Source organism: Falco punctatus, assembly GCF_963210335.1.
Source record: "Falco punctatus genome assembly, chromosome: 10".
In the NCBI taxonomy this organism is placed as follows: Eukaryota; Metazoa; Chordata; class Aves; order Falconiformes; family Falconidae; genus Falco; species Falco punctatus.
Genome location: NC_137590.1, coordinates 7,273,035 through 7,292,507, shown reverse-complemented (window position 1 = coordinate 7,292,507; position 19,473 = coordinate 7,273,035). Strand labels below are relative to the sequence as shown.

At 40.6% G+C, this 19,473-nt stretch overlaps 1 protein-coding gene across 2 annotated transcripts in view; it reads left to right on the top strand.

The window, feature by feature from the left end:
• Positions 1-19,473, top strand: part of PREX1 (phosphatidylinositol-3,4,5-trisphosphate dependent Rac exchange factor 1) — a 165,333-nt gene that overhangs the window by 47,198 nt on the left and 98,662 nt on the right. For both annotated transcript variants that reach the window (XM_080404924.1, XM_080404923.1), the window contains exon 2: positions 18,380-18,451. In XM_080404924.1, coding sequence (XP_080261050.1) covers positions 18,380-18,451 — 72 coding nt within the window. The remainder of the gene's footprint in view (positions 1-18,379; positions 18,452-19,473) is intronic.

The following is a 19,473-nucleotide window of genomic DNA, read 5'->3' as shown; positions in this document are numbered from 1 at the left end:
CTGAAGGGCTCAAGCAGCAAGGCTGAGATACAGTGCCAACATGCTTGCTGAGGAATTCCAAGATTCTTTCTTTGAAAGAGAGCGTTCCCTTTTGATCAGTATGATGGGTGACCTCCTCTTGTCTTTCTCGCATGAAATTCTCCTGTTCGGATGGGGTTATGCAAAAGTAACAGCATGTCCTTCTTGTCACCCAGTTTTCTTGTTTATAGCTCGCGGAAACTTGTGGGATGGATGCTTGCTGAAGATCTCCCAGTGCAGCCAGTCAACCTGCACTGACCTTTGAAAGTATATGGTTGTGCATAGCTTTACAGTAGTCTTTAATAAATAAAGAGACTCTATACATTTTCTGTATTTAGCAAGCAGTAATGAAATGCTTTGCTTTTACTGTTTTCTGCCCCAGTTGCTAGAAGTCATAACACAAGAAATAGCATATAGACTTTTGTTGGGTAATCACATCTTGCCTTATGTTGCTTTCCAGAGCAGTAAGTGAAGCCAACAAATGTTTGGATTCCTAGCTGGGGAGAGCCAGGAGTTACTGGAAAAGTATTGGGGCAGGCAGCAGCCATTTCCCATTGAGATGTCTTGCATGGCCTCAAGGAGTGTGCTACTAGGGGGAAGAAAAAAACCCCAAAAAGTCAAAACAAAAAAACCAGCCACCTTGCCACTCAAATCTAGAGGCACTCATAGCATGACAGACCATATTTTCTATCAAAGCTGAGAAGGTAGCAAGCATCAGAATGGAATCGTACGCAGGCACCTATCTATAATGGTGAAGTGTTTCCAGTTGTGAGGCTTTTTCAGTAGAGCACGGAGGCATGTGCATTGCCCTGAAGGAGGTTTTTTTTTTTTTGAAGGGAATTAAAGGATAAGTAAAATAAATATAAAGACTTCTTGTGACATCCTATGCTTATTACTTCCTGCTGTGGTTTCTCTGTGTTTTGCACGGGTGTTTTGTATTGCCTACTTTCTGTCTTCAGTGGGTGGCTGACAGCAAGAGCAAGCCACTGTTCTTTGGCATGGCTGTTTTTGTTGTCAGGAATGTTGGTCTCAGAGTTGTGTATTGTTTTTTCAAGGTTCCGTTAAGTGCCCTGAAGATTCTTTGTTTGTTTGTTTTTGTTTGTTATTTCTCATTTTGCTTATCTTCTGCTTCCTATCTGGGAGACTAGCAGGGAATAATCTTCCCTCTGGCTGAGCTTTCCTCCCAAGACATCCAGCAGAAGTTATGCCTTTGGCCACACCAAGGCCATGGCTTTGTCCAGCTCACAGCCATTGCTAAGCAGACACAAACTGCAAAGTTCCTAGCTGCGCTGGCTTCCCTAACAAAAACAGCAGAGTAAGCTGCCCCAGTGCCAACTGACTCTTGCAGCAGTTTGTCCTGTATACATTAAGGTAAAGCAAGAAGGATGACATGGGTCTGGCTGCTGATGGTCATGACCAAAAACCAAGCCTTCAGCATAGACAAGACCTGACTTACGTCTCCAAGTCCTTCCTGTGCTTAAAAGTGGGAAGCAGGAGCTGCTTTCTCTTTGCCCACTGCTTTGTGCTGCAGCTTAACAGATACAAAATGAGATGTGTCCCAGGGTCGAGAAGCCTAGTGTACTCTTTGGAAAAACAACGGGGAAAATGAAACAGGTGGCACTAATAGAAAATAAAATGGGGAACTTTGTGAAGTACACAGAAGGTCCTTAGATGCTGTGGCAGATACCATGTTTTGTTTGTAGCTTCATCACTGCTGAACTACCTGTTACTTGTTTTAGTTTAAGAACAAGCAGGCTGCCATTTTAACAGGGAAAAAAGCCACTGATGAAATGAAAGCAGCTTTCTGTAGCTGAGTGGATGGTTGGAGAAGGCTTGACACTGAAGCTACATGTTTTTGCTTTTGAAATCTTTGGAGGAAAACCCTGTGCCCTCCCCCTCCCTGAAAAGCAAGCCATGCTTCTTCCTTACACGTACTAGCCATTCGATTAACGCTTCTGCTCATGCGCGCACCAGTGGGGTGTTAGCCACAGGATGTTACTGTGAAACCCTTAAGCCTCTGTTAATTTGCAGACTGAAAGTGTACACAATAGTAGAGCAGTGTAGCAGGTTCTCCCATGGTTTGGGGCTTGATGCATGCAGAATGGTCAACTGTCCTGCTCTACTGGGCTACACTGGGCTTCAAAGACAGGATGTAAATCTAAACTCCAGTTTAGACCAAGCATTGGAGCCCCGTCCTTACTGTCTCCCCAGTTTAACTGCTTAGCATGTTCTAGTGAAAGATGTGTGCTCTCCAGGGTAAGTTTTAGAAAGCATGAAGAGAGCTGTGGGTGTAGTAGTTTAAACAGCTCTAATTTGTGTCTAACTTGGTTATGTATATTAGCAGTAATGCTCAGGTGAGTGGGCGATGAGGCAGTTCAGGAAGCTAGGGGTGGCTGTAAGGGAATTACTTAATTTCTGTGTGGTTAGTGTTTGGCTGTTTGAGTTACCTCAACTGGCTGCAATCATGCCGCAATTGCCCTGTTGCATAAGCAGCAATGTTGGTACAAGGCAGAGGGCAGGAATGTGCAGCCAAGGACTGGGTGTAGAGGGTGTTTTGGTTGGTATCATTGCCTGTGGAATCATGCCTTTATTTCCATCTCGTATTGCTTCTTTAATACCAAGGCTGGAGAAAACCACAGGATGGCTTTCAGTGTCAATAGATCGAAGCAAAAAGATGGGCTCTTTCCATGTCAGAGAAGAGTGATTCCCCGGAGTCTGGAGAGCAGGGAACTCTGCCTGGGCTGTTAGCAGTGAAAGGATAGTTGCAGTCCCACTTTGACTCCTGTCTTTGCTTTGTCCATGCATGCAGATGCTACAGCATCTGTAGCGCATTTAAACATAAACATTAAAAAAAAGTTAAAACATAAAAGTTTTAATAAAGGATTCTGTACTGAGGTGATAGCTGATGGAGCATCCAGAAATCTTTTCTTGGGATCTTCACTGTGCAAGAAGGCTGAAACAAACTCTCTAGAAAAAGATTTTTGCCTCTATAAGCTTTTAGGGTAATTTTTATAAATACTTGTTTCTAAAAAGCTTTTATATCTAGTGTATTTTCTGTGGAATGACCAACATTTTAAAACTTAGATGCGTAAATGCAATTTTGATGTGTATTTTGCCTTTAAATTGGCTTATGCACTTGTGCTGAGGTATGCAAATTGGATGTGTTTTTTTTCTTTGAACAGTCAGCTATTTAGGCAAAGTAACTGTGCGAAAATACATCCACAAATGCAAGCCTATTTACAATCCAGGACCTCACACTTTATTTTGTATAAGTAAAATTGGTTACTGTTTTAATACAAAACTGAGTTAAACCAGGCATTTATTTAATTGGCAGAACTTGAAAGTCTAGCTTTATTTATGTAGGGAATTCCGAGCATCTGAATAGATGCACCACAAGTCATTGGCAATCTGAGACTGTTGCTTTTATTAAATTCTGGGGTGTTTTTCCACTCTAAATATTTTATTACAAATAAAAGCCCTGCTATGTGTGAGCACTCAGTAACTGGCAATCAGCTGGGTTCACAGATGCGGTTAGGACTCTTGTAAAGGCTAAATTCAATCCAGTGTGTAAACGTGGTGGATGAAGTGTTAAAGAAGCTATTTGCTTTGGCCCAGCATGGGGCTGGGCTTTGGCAGCATATTTAGAGGTTTGTTCTTTGGACTGGTAGAGATGGGTCGTTGGGGGAAGTAGTGCTCTGAGGTGACTGATGATGGGCTTGGATGGGGAGCTGCTGCATTGAGAGACAGGATGAATGGCAGGAGTATCTGCTCCAAAGGGAACTCCTTGTGTGGATTTCTTGGCTATACAGTTAGGTGCTACTATTCAGCTGCTAATGAAAAGGCAGCTGAGGGGAAAATATTTGAGCAGAGAGAAAATGGCAGCCTGAATGAATGGACTGCTAAATACACCAGTCAGTACACCACCATATAGGCGGTGTGGTCAATGTCCTTTGCTTAGCAGGGACAATTCCTGTGGCTGGATGTGGATGGTGGGCAAAACAGTATCTAATCCTAGCTCCAGGTCTGTGGGTATGAAGTACCTGCATTAAAAACAGTTTTTTCCATTTTTCAGAGGACTGTCCAGGTGATAGGGCCCTGAGCTGCTTTAATCATTCTTTTTGCAATGCAAGGGAGAAAGCTGTGGCATTATTGAGAAGAGGGCAGGTTGCAGAAATGTAAGTTGGATTGATGTGCCTCATGGCTCCCAGCAATCTGACTCAGTTGACTTCAGATGCAGGGAACCCACACTTCGGCTGGTTTTCATTTAAAAGCATCAGAATACTTTGAACAAAGTGTTTTGATCAGAAAGTCACTTCTAGTAAAATTAAAATTTTAGTAATTCCTTTTAAGTTTTTCCATCTGTTTGCACCTCTGTAAGAAAAGAGCAAATGGGGACCAAAGCTACATTTTTAGCTTTGCTCTAGAATATACATAAATTAGAAACACAACTTCTAGCTCACTTTCAACACTGCACTCCTAACACAGCACAAAACATTTGACCCATCAGTTCTAAATAGCTCCAAGTGAAGATGACCTTTTAATAGAGCTTATAGTTAAAAGAGCCCTATCCACCCTCATACATACCCAGGCAGTATTAGTGTGTCCTTGCAAACATTCAAAACAAGTCAGAGGCCATGGGAATGCTGGGGAGGGCTGTCTGCTTGCTGCAGCCATTCAGTTCAGGGTCTGCTAGCAAGCTTCACTCTCTGTCAACTTCCCCTTTATGTTTAAAATATAATGGTCTAATTATTTTCTCTGATTCAGAGGAAGCTGGGGTTTAAGACTGTGTGAGATATGATTGTGCTCTGCAAGAACATGTGCACAGAGAAGAAATGCCACAATGAGAGGGAGCTTTTCTTTAGTCTGTCACAACAAAATAAATGTACGTGAAGAGGAACTATGAAACCCAGCTCTCTGGCTGGCTTGGGGCAGTAGGACAGGCGATATTTTTAGACTGTGCTCTTGTCTAGCTCTTTGACCTGGCAAAATGGCATAATTTTCCACTTGTCTGAGAAGGAATGGGGCAGGTTACTGTTGAGTATTGGATGCAATGAAGAATTTAGGTCTGGCTAGATACCACAAACTGGTGTTTTTTTGAATAGCCCAAATATTTTAAGTCTGTAAAACTGAGCAGGAACCCTGACATGAATAAGCCCTCTGAGGATGTTTCCGAGGTGCTTTGTGGATGGAGGTTGGCTCCAGATTACTCTGCTTGTGCTTGTTCTTTTCAGTAGAGATTAGGGGTGTAGTGCTGCTGTTTGGGAAAGAGGAAAAAAACAAAACAAAACAAGGCCCGTAAGTGCTATTGTCTGCCTTCAGGGAAAGTTCTGGTTTGGTTAAAATTTTGGTGTCTTGTTTCATAATTAATTGACAGTTTTCTCCTGCCTGTTTGTCCAGCTCACTCTTTGCTTACTACTTTATTCCAGTATAGGAAAGATGGCTGGAAAACACTGTGTGCCACCACCATGAATAGCTGCAGTCAGACGGTGCACACTTTAAAATGTTGCAGACATTGTTAGATTGGGCTCAGTTGGGAAAACTAGCTCAGATCAGCCACTGCACTTTCAGCAAGCAGCTTTTCATCAGCTCAACTGTTTGTTCCTGCTTAGGGCTAGTGATGAAAAATGTGCTTGTGAGGTTAATTTTTCTAATTCCTCTTTTAAACCAACATGTGAAAGATGCTAATTCTTTTTTTCCTCTTTTTTGTGTGTAAATAACTGCAAATACATCAAGACAGATTTTGCAAGGTGCAGCAGTGTGTGCAACCCATCTTTCTCTCGCATGCAAGTATAATCAGTGGTTGTGTGTGAGCCCTGACTGAGGGTAACACACATGCAAAGTAGGAGCTCTGAAGCTGTGTTCCTTTCTCTTTGGGGCAGGGTGTATAAATGCATTGTGTTTCTTTCAAAAAAAACCAAACAAAACAAAACAAAACCACCCCAGAAAACAAAAACCAACACCAAAACCCCAACTCTTAAATTAACAGCTTTTTTGACTAGTTAGATTTAGTCAAATATTGAAATATTTCGTGCCATGTTGCCTGGAAATACCTCTCCTGAGGTGAAATCATAGTGTAGCTGAAACCAGACAAAACTCCATGGGTTGATTATTTTTTTTTTGGTGGGTTTCTTTGTTTTTTTTGTTTGTTTTGTTTTTTAAATCAAAGTTGAGTGAAAAAGCCTGAGTGCTTGGATAGAAAAAGTGCATTAAGTGCTGGGTAGTTTTTGCAAACTTATTCCCTGTACCTATTTATAGAGATGTTGGTGGTCTGATCAGAGACTAGGGACCTTTCATTCTTACTTACAGCATTATATTTTTGTGAATTATGAAATTATAATATAGACAAATATTAACTATGTAGTCAAAATACAGGAAATGGACATCTCTGTAAACAGATACTTCCTTTCCTCAGAAGACATACAGCACGGCCTTACCAGCAGTTTGTATAAAAACATAAATTGGGAGACTAAACTTTCCTGTCACTGATTTCAGGAAGGGTGATGTGCCACATGGCCTTCTGGCCTTTGCATGGGGAAGACAAAAATTCAGATCAGCGTCCTTTTTGAGATTGATTTTCCTTTCCATTTACCTATAGAAGGTTAATCCTTTAGCTCACAAATAAAACCAGCAGTTGGGTATGTTTATGAGGTGGGAGAATTCATAGCAGGGAGAGCTTGACATGCTGTTTGCTTCTTGAAAGCAGCCCAAGCTGCATGAACCACACACTACCTGGTATGCTCTGGTGGGAGAGGGAGAATGCTGATTCCATGAGCATCAGCCTGTCTTGCCTTTAACAGAAAAAGGTAGGGGCACTTGGAGTTACTTCTTTCCCCTCCCTGTCCTCCCCCTTTACCTTCTGCTCTTTTTTTCTACTCTTTTTCACCAAATCGCATATTTTTCTGTGCATTTGAAGTTCTGGGAAACCTTTCACAGGCTATAGAGACACAGCCACTCTCCTTGGGCTCGAGCGGTGAGAATCCCAGAACATCATTGCCTTTTGTGGGGTTTGTACTGCCTCCATGGAAAGCTGCGTTTCCCCACTGTCACACCACAGGCACTTAAGCACATTTCTACCAGCGGGAAATGTCGAGCTCCAAAGGCCAGGAATGCTAATGCTTGTGTGCTGCACCAGAGCCCCAACTGCTGGTTATGAAGGAGGAAAAGTTCCGTAAGAATTTACAGACCCCCACCCAGGAAGCCCATACAAACATGGAGCCTGAGGGGAGCTGACTGCAGTTGCTGCACAGGCAGGTACCAAGGTAGTCTCCTAAACTAGAAATAACTTTGGAATTTAAGTCCTTTGACTCATGACTGCACCTGTGTCGAGTATGGCTGCATGGAGATTCTCAAATGCAGTTATTACTACTTGCTGCCTAAAATCTGGTGGCCAATATGCCTGAATTCAGGATAGTTTCACTGGGATTTCTAGTAGTTGCTGCCAGTTCCAATGTTAACTTTCTGGATAAGGCACCTACAGGTATCAGTGCTTCCCATTTTACCTCAGCTATGAAGACTGATTAATAGGAAATCTGTATAAACAGATACGATATAATTCCTTTGATGACCTCTCTAAGGTGAAATGTCTAGTTTTGACATTTTGATTGATTCTTTTGTAGCTCTGAATTTTAGCAGTTCAGAAGGTACAATTCTGTTCAGTCAGCTTGCACTTTTGGGTCCTTTTAAACTTAAGTCAAGCACAAATATTTATACATTATAGGTGCATTTGAGAGTTTAATTTGATACACAACCTGATAGAAACCCAGCATATGTAAGTCAGTGCATGGAATACTGTTTATTCAGCTTGTTAGCCACTTACATATGTGAGACTTATAGACATCTGCTTGAGAATATACCCATAGAAGCAATCTCAATATTTAGATCCAAAGTCTAGTGGTAAACTGGCTTATGAGACTCTAGGTATCAGCTGGGCATAGACAAAATGTTCCTAGTGAAATAAGATTCTGGGATTTTGTTACATGTTTGCAATGTAGATCAAGTGTGTGGGTCACCTGAGATCATGGTGCTTGGGCCCAGTGTAGATTCACAACTTAATTTAGAACAGATGATAGTGAACCTGATGGCAGTAAGCTGAACTGGTCTGCCTCAGCTCAGAGATTCAATCGAAGCTTGAAAATTGGTATTATTCAATACCATCACATAAACCCAGTTGGAAGACTAAGGGCCAGGTTGCCAGGTGGGTCTACTCACATGCAAATCGGCAAATTTACGTGGATTTGCACCCCTGTACATTTTGGCAGTTCTGTTTGCCTGACCATTCACTCGAAGTAAAATTGTTAACTTTGTGGCTCTGAAATGATCAGCTCATTACACGCATTCAGAAACTGATTATGCGAGACAAGATTCAACATTTTATAAGCTTTTATCTATTCTCTGTGATCCTTACCTGCTGAGGGGATAACACTGGTGAAATCCTAGCCTATGTTGCAGCTAATGTAAAAAATTCTGTGGACTTTAATGGTACTAGATTTCATTTTAAAGTTTTTCTCTGTCTTGTCTACTTAGTGTTTAATGTATTAAGATAACATCACTAAAAAGAAAGAGGAGAAAAGGGAAAGAATAATCTTTCTGATACCAAAGTTCTTTAGCTTAGTTTGGAATCCTGAAGTACTAATTGATGAAATTCCAATTTTTGCTACAATTGCATTCAGCATCTGGACTTTACTTTTTTGGGGGGCCACTTTTTTTAGATATTTCTAGTCACTCTGATGGCTCTACCTCCCCCTTGAAAAAAGAGGAGCTGTGTAGAGCCTGAAACCTGATTAAACATTCCCCGGTACTGATAGGATCTTAGTAGTTGGAGCCATCACTAACCTAGAACTGGTTGCAGTCTGCAGGCTTCTCTCCATTATGGATGTAGTGAATGTAAGTAATCCTGAAGTATCCAGTCAAATCCTGAAGTATTTATATGTTGTTTACTGGGCCCTTACTCCTGAAGCAAACTTTTGTTCAAGTAACATAAAGGCTAAGCAGACGCAGACTTGTCAGGATTTACTTCTCTACATAAAAGAGGAATGAAGTAAAACACACTATTCAAACAAACTACATCCTGAAAGCATTTTGAAGAGTTTGACGGTGCAGTAAGATGATCAAAATCATATCATGATTGTAGAACAGAGAGAAAGGCATGAAGAGGCCAATAAAAGGGAGACTATTCCAAAGGCCTGAGAGAATTAGACACATAACTTTCTTAAGCTCCTTTGAAAATCCAAACAAATACATTTTCTGTTGATACTAAAAATGGGCTGGAGTCATACTGGGATAGATATTCACAGAAGAGCATGCTTAAGCTGTGGGTCTGCAAAGAAGAAGAGTTTTGTTGTTTTGTTGTTTTTTTTTTTTTTAAATCTGCAATAATGAGAATATTCCAAGCAATTAAAGAGTAGAGTTGGAGAGGAGGGGAGAGCATGAAGAGGAATCAAGGGAGATAGGGTACAGGAGAGATGAAGAAATTAGTATAAATGAGTCCTGAAGGATTTCAAAGGTGGAAAATGAGGCTTTTGTGGGGCCCTGAAATGAATTGGGATCTTCTGACCTGCCTGAGGATGTAAATATTAGTGACTGAGGGAAGGAGGGTATAGCAGAGGTCAGGGCAAGGGTAGGGAAAGGGACAATGGGACCCTCTGCAGCACCAGCCTCTCTTTCACTTCACAAAAAGTTTTTTGTAATTCAAATGAAAACAAACCCTCCTTAAGAAAGGGATTTCTCTTTGGAGTGAGAAACACTGCAACATATTTTACTCTTACTTCCCTTTGGTTTCACCTTCCTTCATCAGTCAATGCATGAATGAATTTAGTCTGACCTTTCTTTGTTGTTGAAGAATTCCGGTGTAAACATCAGTTCACTGGATATATAGATAAGTCCAGCATTTTTTTTGAGCTTTCTTTGTAAATTACATTTTCTGGGAAGTGCTGCTAGATCAATTAATTTATGATGAGTCCCAGAAAACTGACATGCTGAGAATGTCTGTGCACATTAATTTTGCATGTGTCAGCTTGCATTGCCCCCATGTTTGTAGCATCCATGCTGAGACACACAGTCACCAGTTCACTTTTAGAAACGATTCAGTAACACTCATTGCCCTGGAACTTTGTAGTTGTAGATGCTGTGAAACTGGTACAGGCAAGGAGGGTGGTCTAATCTAAACTTGTCACCTAGGCGCTCTCTTGATGGAAAGAGAAAGGCATTTCTAGAGGGCATTTCAGCCTTTCTTCTTAAACATCACTCCTAGAGTGCAGTGACTCATCCTCAGAAGTTGCCTGCCCATTGCTTTCTGTTGTAGGGGGAACCTGTATCACTAACTTAGAGTAGGCTTCAACTTTTAGGTGGGTGCAATTAGATGTGGTGGATCCTAGCACAGTGATTTGTTGGCAGAAACCATTTTGCGATAGACTCACGTCAAGAGAGTCAAAGTAAGTAAAAAACAATTGGAATGTCTCAAGCATCAGTGAAAATCCCAGTGCTATTCAGTGCCAGTATTTTGCAACTGTTTTTCATTAACTTTGGTGTTATAGACAGTATAACGCTCAATGGCAAGAGAGATGTAAGATAAATCAGCCAAGAGTGCTCATATCTATGTGAGCCTTAAAATGCAGGATTGGTTAAGGACAAATCAGCTTGATTTTTGGAAATATCTCAGGCATATAGCTTACATAAGCAGTGACTATTTCTCTCATGTAGTATATAAAGGAATAGTCCATATTATATGTTCAAGCATTTTATTAATATATATGCTTACATAATTTTAAACAGCTGAGGTTTTGAATGCTTCCTTCTATTTCATTTTGTATTTATCAGGATTCACCATATGTGAGACTAAGAAGTTGGGGAGAGGTTTCGAATTGCCACGATCAGTGCTTACTTAATGTTTATTAAATTATCAGTACCAGTGGAGGTTTTGTAATATGTATTGATATATTTATTGCTTCTATATCTATAAAATTATTAAAAATACCTGTGGAAAGTATGCTTCAGATAAAAAGATCCCTCCCCTGTGATACATCTGGATTTTGCAGCTGAAGCTGCATTTGTTTTCTGATGGTCTTTGCAGTTTCACCTGAGATGGAGTCTACTTTTTTTGCAAATGGTCATGCAGTCTTCTGTGGGAAGAAATGATTCATACTGTAACTTCCATTCTTTTGTGTGTGTGAAATGATTATTATTCAAAATTACAACATTGGAATGAAAAAAGTCTTAAAAGAAGGAAGTGTGGGTGTGGAGGGTGGAGTTGGGGCATATAAGCAAGAAAGACGGTTTCCCTAGGGATATGGGAGTAATAGTTCTAAAGACAGAAATCTTCATATTTGCTTTCAAAAATAGTGAACTGAGTATCGTAGAGCATAGGTGATCAGTATAAGTAGTTCACCTCATTTCATGTCTAACATAGTCCAGGATTATGCAAGGGTTGTATCCTTTGGAAAAGAAGTGTCATTTTAAAAACTGTACAGTAGAGTCTATTTGACCTTCTGCTTGGTGGTAGGCAGTGATGCAAGCTTACAGCTCAGACTGCCTGAACTGTTTGCAAAGAATGTGTTTGATATTCTGTAATGTGCATGACTTCTTTTTTTAATCATCTTGGTTAGCTAATAGTTCCTCTTCAGGGGATAGATCAAAAAATAAATATGTACCAATAAGCTTTGAGGCTTTAAAGCAAATTTGATACACAGGAAGACTGAAATTAGGGCAATAAAAGATATTTCTGATGCTGTTTCCTCTTACTAAACACCTCTGCCTACCAGGCAAATCCCTGTTCAGCTGTTTGCTGATGAATTAATTTGGCTGTAAATCTGAGCTACTTTTTGCAGAGTTGCTCTCTCTCACAGCTGTGGCTCTTTATTGTTTTAAGAGGATCTAGAGAAAAATATTCTTCATAGGTGAAATACTTTGTGCAGGAATTTCAGTATAATGCATTCATCTGATGCTTAAGTTCTTTCTTCCTTTACCAGACACTGATAATTTAAAATGTGCTTTTATAGAAATCTTAATGTAGCAGCCAGTAATTGAGCAATGAGTGAATATGGAATTGCCATTTTACAGTGTAAGAGGTACAGTAATATACTCTTTAACAATAGTAGAGTTGCTTCAGTCTTGCTCCATTTTACATGTGTAATGCTAATGATGTTAAAGGAGTTACTTCTGATTTCTGATATTCTAACTGAAATTTCACAACTGAAAAACCTGAATCTGGCCCAGTATTCTACATGTATATATGCTGGCTTTTGTCCGGAAAGGTGAGAGATATTTGAAAACCAGTTGTCTGAATTTATACAAGAATGACTTCATCTGTCTTTAAAATCCATCTGTCTCTAGGAATGAAGTCAGTAGAACTTTGTTAACAGAGCACAGTACTGCAGACCACTCTAGGAACAACAGAACTGAAGTAGGTTCACCTCCAGCTGAAGTGACTTGATTCCCAGTTGGCTGGTAACCCAAAGCTGTGCTAGCATTCAGTGAAAGATCTGCATTCAGGTGTTTACAACATGCTTAAAGGGAAATGCTGAAAAACTTTATTTTCTATGGAAATGCACACTTAGTTGTTATGAAGTGGGGAGAAAAAAAGTTGTGATGGGATTTATTTAGTATAAATAGCCTTGTGCAGTCATTGTTATGTTATTTTGAGATTAATTGCATTGTCTTTCAGACTTCGGTGCAGGTGAGAACTGTAGTTCACATGTAGGATGCAGGATATTTATGTTTCCTGTCATTTGTGTAGAGCCTTAGCTTGTAAACTGCGTATCTGACAGAAAGCAAATGAACATGATCAGGATGACAAGGTTCAAAGCTAACAATTGAGTAACATGAGCAAGGATGCACCTGCTCTTGAAACACAAACTTCAGCAAACATTTGTTTCAAATTGTCTGACTATTTCAGTAGAGCTGTGTTCCCACAGGACTTTCAAGCTGCTTTGCTAAAGGCAATGGAGATTTTTGGTATCTCACTTGTACTGCAATGGAGGCAAAGGCTTATCCAACCGCCGTGTTTAGTGCCAACACTTATTCAATTGACAAAGCAAAAAAGAAATTACGCTTGCAAGTTCTTGTTCAAATCTTTATGACAAGTTGTACTCTCTATTGTCAGAGACAGATTAATGCATAGCTCCTATGCTGTAGTTGCAAGGTGAAGATGCTAGTGATGGTCAAATAATGAAAGTCATTGTCCATGTTACTTCTCCATTTTTTTCACTGTGAGCATTATTTTCTTGGAATAAAGATGTCTTCACTTGCAAGAAGCTTTAAACCATTGATTGCGCAAGTGTGAAGTGATTTATTCATTTTAACACTGAAAATACAAGGCTCGTATAGATCCCTATTCTTCTGAATCAGTCCTGTTCACTGGCAAGTTTAATGGAATTGTCTTACCTGTCTCGTAAGAGCAATATGAAATTTCAGTCACCTGTTCAGAAAATGGGTTTCACAGGGTTATGCTTTCAGACAGTGCTCCTTCTGGATATGGTAGCCAATTGCCTCATTGTTTGTCTGTTTCTGTTCTCCCTTTCATTTCCTTCAGGGTTATACACAGTTTGCCTGCCTTGCTGTTTAATCAGAAGTCTTTTGCTATTTCTGAACATTTGAGGAAGTATCTGCCTTAGACATGAATTTTGAGAAGGGACATGAGCAGACTATCACTGCCTCGTGCCTAGTATTTGCCATGTGTTACGCTATATAGAAGGTGGTAAACATTAATTTTTCCTAATGAAATTAAGGCTACAAGTCAAAGTTCAACAAGGCCCATTTGAAAAGGATTTGAGAGAAATCCCAGTTGCTTCATTTTGTTTCATGTGAGAACAATTCACAATTAAAAGATTATTTCCTTAAAGTATGCTTCATGTTTTGTGATTCAGAGGGGCAGCAAAGACACACAGAGTAGCAAGGTTTCATCCCAACAGTGTAAGGATAGTGAACTGAAGAACAAAACACCTTAATGAAAAAGGAGTGGTTAAAATGTCCTTATTTATGCAAATGAACTTTTATACCTAAATTACATTCTAGATTTGTAATGTGTTTCTATTAGTATTTATTGGAAGGAACTTACCCAACGTGACATGGTGCAGAAAGAGAGCATTTCACTCTGCTCATTCTAATTTGTCATAGATTTGCTTGAATCCTGCAAGGCATCTGTACTGCAAGACAAACTGTAAACTGTGTTTATGCATGACATGAGGAGCATCAGACATGGCCTGCTGAGTTTGGAAGCAGCAGACCTCTAGGGCAACAAGTCACAGTGCACAAATAAATATTATGTTGATGCAGCAGCAGAATTTTAAACAAAAACAAATCCTCTGTGGGCTGTTTTCCTAATGATTAACACATACACATGGGAGATGAGACCTTCACAGACCTTTATCAGGAGAATGAACATTTATCAGCCTGGCTTCCCATTTTTTTCCCTACGTTGTGCCGTGACCTGTTTTTGTTCTGGACCCATGGCCGCTATCAGTCCTTCCCTCTTCTGCAGTGCAAGCAGTAGATTCCCATACAGCTCAGGTTGCTCGGAGGCCTGGTCTAGTGTGAGCACAGCAGAACACCATGAATGGCAAGAGAGAAAATGTAGCACCCGTGGGGATAAGAAGGAAATATGTCATGTTATCTGCCATCTTCCTACCTCTGTTTTTTGTGAGATTTTTAACCTGTCCTGATTTTGTAATTGGTGTACGACAAGCAGATAGAAGGGAGCAGAGTCTGCTTTTGTTGCCCCTTCACCTCTTTCTTACTCTTCAACAGTGTTTTGCTGATCTGATGTGTGATTGTTGTTTCAGTGTAGTGTGTATCATAAGCTGCTGTCCTTCCCTGAATCCCTCATGGTTCCTAAGTGTACAAAACCAACAGCATACCATGGTAGAGAGTTCTGCTTTGGATTGTGGCTGAGAGGTGATTGTGGTCATTGTGTCCTAGGGTTGATTTTCAGTGTCCCCAAGTCCTAGGAATGTTTTCCAAGAGCTCCCAGGAAAGCTGACTCCTGTGCTTCCATGTATTGCTGGAGGATAGTGAGTTCATTTTTACAGAGATCAAAAGTATTGCAGATGAAGAGGGTTATACTAAGGAATCCCTGAAAGTTCCTCATGGAAAATGTCAAGGACTAGACTCCTTGAATTAATATATGAGTTGTGTACAGTGTGAAGAGGTTGGAGTGGCCAGAGAGAGTATTTGCCTCAGTAACTTTTTAGGTGCCCAGAAGAACTTTTACCGCTTCAACTACTTTCTCTTTAATAATAATGTGTTTTGGAATATAAATAAGATATGGGCATGGCAACTTTCCTAATATTCATTAGGACCTCCCTCTCTGTTTTCATCTCTCTCACCACCCTATCTCTGTTTTCATTACCTGTGTCATCTCCTGACCCAAATACCTCTCTGGTTTTCCAGATAAATCAGTAGCTCTAATAAAAGATCATACCGCTCCCTGTAGCTATGTTTCCCAAAGAGGGTTGCATACTACTTGCGTAATGGGTCTTTGAGTCTGTGTCATCAGGTGAACAGAGAGATGGTGTTGGTACAGATGAACTTAGAGGCTCATAAAACTGGTAGTGCAAAAAAAAAAAAAAAAAAAAAACAAACTTGAGAATTTTGGAAAATACTGACCTGAATGTATAAACAGCATCTTTGGGAAAGGGGTTGCTTTTTCCAAGCTAGAAGTGGTTCGGAAGGAAAGTGGTGTTGTCATGTGAACAGGGCATGCAACATTAGCTCTATGAAGTGCTGTTTAATAGCTTGTGTTTATCATGCTTTTTAATTTGAATGACTGTGTTGCAAAAGATTCTGTTTGCACATGAGAACATATTGGAAACTGGGGAACAAATAGGTCTGCATCCGCTAAGTTTTGATATTTTTGGGGTGATTGCATTTTGGAAAGTAGACTACTAAATTTCTTGGACGAAAATTTCTCGTAACTGTTTCATTATTACTGGAGAGACTGCTGTTCATGCATATCAAGACAAATCGGAGGCTGTAGATTTGACAAACTATCTACAAAGTTGACTGCCTCTTTCTCTTTTATGTCTTTCATCCTTTTTGCTCTCTCCCCATGCCTTTCTTATTTTGTTTGATTTTTCTCTCTCCTTTTCTCCCTTTCTCATGCTCACGTTAGATGATCTTTTCAGACAAGCGTCTCAGAAAAGCTGTTTTTTAGATTAACACAGACTCTGCTTTTTTATTGAACTAGCCTGTAACAGCTAATGTGATTTGCACTTCTGTTTACCACCTTTCTAATATTAGACCCGCCATACTGGGACTAATACGCAGGTAACTATTAGCCACCAGTGGAGCTGCTAATTGTGTAGATTAATTAATCATTCCAATTGGATTTGTTGTCTCCAAACAGAGATTTGATTAAAGCAAGAAAGGGTCTCTGTCTGGCTTGTCTTTTGAGAATGAGTGACTTTAATATGATGTGCTACTTGTATAAATCAGATGCCTGATTATTAATGCTCAGATATCACACCCAACACTGAAGTGGGAGGGCAACAGCTATTCCTGTCAATCCTCCTGCCATTAGTCATCAGGCTGAACACTTCATCTCAGACAGTTTCCTGACTGTTGCCAAGGTGCTGGGCAGTACATTAACATTGCAGCAGTTCCTGGCCACGTTGTTGGCAAGGGGGACTGGCTGGTTCTTATAAAATGTCTCTTCCGCTGCTGGCACATGTCCTGTCCCTTTAATGCAGGACTCTGTTCTTCAGACTTACTCCACACAACCTGCTCCAAGCTCTCCATATCTAGCTGGAATCTAGCCAGGATCTCCTTCCTGTTTAGCAATACAAGAGAAGCAACATGGTTATAGTTCTTAAAATTTGTTCAAAAGCAGGTCGAGAGTCCACAGCTGAAAACAAATGTAGGGTTGGTGTGCCTCATTAATTAATCTCTGTTTTTATTGGTGCTTGTCCTGTAAAGTGTGAATGGCTGATGAGTGACAGAGAGTCATGGCTAAGCAGAATCAGAGATGTGCCCCTTTTAGTGCTGGAAGTCAGACAGCGGGACATGTTCACTGTCTTCCAACCGAAATACCAGAGGAGAAGGCATATCATAATCTCATAAGTTTGGTTCAGTGACATTGCTTCTTATCAGGTTGTAAGCTGCTGCCAATCCCAATGGGCAACAGGCAGAAAGAAAAAGCTGAGTGTGCATCAGCTGACATGGGTATTGCTCAGGAGTAGTTCAACTCTTAAAAGCCTTTTATTATCAAGTTGTAACAAAGCTGCTTTGTACCATAAATACAAAGAAATGACCTGCTTCCCCTCTCTGTCTCAGGTGGGTAAGAAAAGTTCCTTTCTTTGTTGTTCACAGCCTCCCCAGGGCTCCCTCCTTTGTGTGGAAGGCAAGTCAGAAACCACTAACAAGAACAGAGAGGAAAGCCCTCTGCCCTTCTGTGCATGGGTCATGTAGCTTATCACAGATTCTGTCCTCACTGCCTTCCTTTCAGTCTCACCTGCGGGTATTTGCATCTCTCTCTGCTGATGCTTGTGGAAGGTAAAATTCCCTGCTGTCAGTTCAGAAGTGCCCTTTAGCCAATAGCTGCTAAAACAGTGGAGACTAGAGGTAGAAATCCCATGCAGTGTGCTTTGTTAAACACTTCCCACTGAATCAGATATGTTGTGGGTATGTTCAGCGCAGATGCAAGTAGGTCCCGATTTCTAGTAGCCAGAGTTATGCTTTGAAGGCTGATACTCTGATCACTGTCCATTTGTGTCTGTCTTGGAGCTTTTTATTGATTTGCCTTTTGAAGCCAAAGTTGTGTAGAACTGAGGGAAGGGGAAACCTGGCCTAGGTGAAGAGTTGCAGCATTATTTTGCCTTTTTTAACCAAATGAAATACAGTGACCAGGATAACGTATCCCAGGCACTGTCTGGTGATTTTCAGTTCTCTTCCCCGTGTATGGAGTCTGTTGAACTCATCTGTACCCCTAGCTCATAGCTCTGACATGCCTCAGCCGCGGCAGCATGAATGTCCTTTTGTCATTCTTTGCAGTCCTTTTTGCTGACATACATCAGGCACATTGCCTCCTGAAGTCAAAAAAGCCACATCTTAGAGGGGAAATCTTCAAAGAAAAAAACCAAACAGACCTTTGCTGTAGTCTATCAGTGGTAACAGGTAATTAAGTCTAAAAGTTTCAATAGAGGGAAGACATTTATTGCCAGGCAAAGCCCAACAACATTGTAGGAAATGTCTTTTGTGTTGCCCTGAATGCAGCCCTGAGTCTAAGAACTGTGGTGGTGATTTGGTAAATGTTTACATTCTTTCAGTCTTAAAGGTAATCAGCTGCACTGTGTTGATGGGAACCTAGAGGATGTGAAAGAGTGAAATCAAACTGTATCAAGCTGTTTGAACATAATTGTTTTAATCTCTGCAGGCATTTCTTCACCGAATCCGCCAGAATGCTGTGGACAAAGCCGAGAAGTACATAACAGAAGAGAATGTTAAGGTATTTCTTCTATCTACTTCATTTTCTTGGTTGGGAAAATCATATGTAATGAAAGACTAGGTTCACGGATATAAATATCAAATATCCTTCTGTCATATTGATAGTTATTATTAAACTGGCTCTCTAAGGAAAAGAGGCTCATGGTGACAGTTTATCTGTCAATCTGTTGGCCCATTTGTATAGCTGTCATCTTCCAGCATTTTTTCATCCCACCAGCTGATTTCAGTAAAATTTGACAACAGTGTAGTGTTGTCAGAGATACTAACTTTTGGCAGGATTTGTGAAATGGTGGGTAGAGGACAGAGACGCCTTTTCAGTGTCTTTGAGAGGAAAGGCAGGGAATGCACAGCCCTTGTCTATTTTGCTTGGCAGTATTCACTTAGCCATTTTGCATCTGCTGTATTTTACAAATCTAGAATGGATAGGGCTTCTGAGAAGGAGTCAGGAATATCCCTTTGTATTCTAGTGGGAAGAATGTGGTTTCTTGTGGGAGGACTAAGTAATGCGAGACCCTTGCACGAAGAGGTTCCTGAATGAATTTTGCAATGGAAAGAAATAAGGGACATAGAACACATTGCTGTGAGGCACTGGCTTCTCTAGCGCCTATGGTCACAGGAGACCTTGTTGTTCGTTATTTTCATACAAGCAACACTTTTTTGTAGTAATTTGGCTTAAAAAACTCTCCTTGTACACATACGCATGTGAAACCAAAGCCCTCGTAGTACACATATGCAAGTGCACCTGATGACCAGTGGGAGAGTGCAGTTTGTTTGCTGTTAGAGGCTTACTTATTGGGCTTGTGTTTGATCCTGTAGCTCCTAAATGAGCTCCTAAATCAGGGCATAGCAATAATAGGTATATCACACCAGCCAGGGCTACTGCAGCTGGCATGTGTTTCCCCAAGGCTGGTTTCTCCATTTTACATACTAGTGTATCTGAATGAAGACATCCTAGCAGGGCTCTAGTCCTTGTTTTTGCTATTCATTCTAGAGGTTAGCAATACTGTAGTACTGACTGACTGG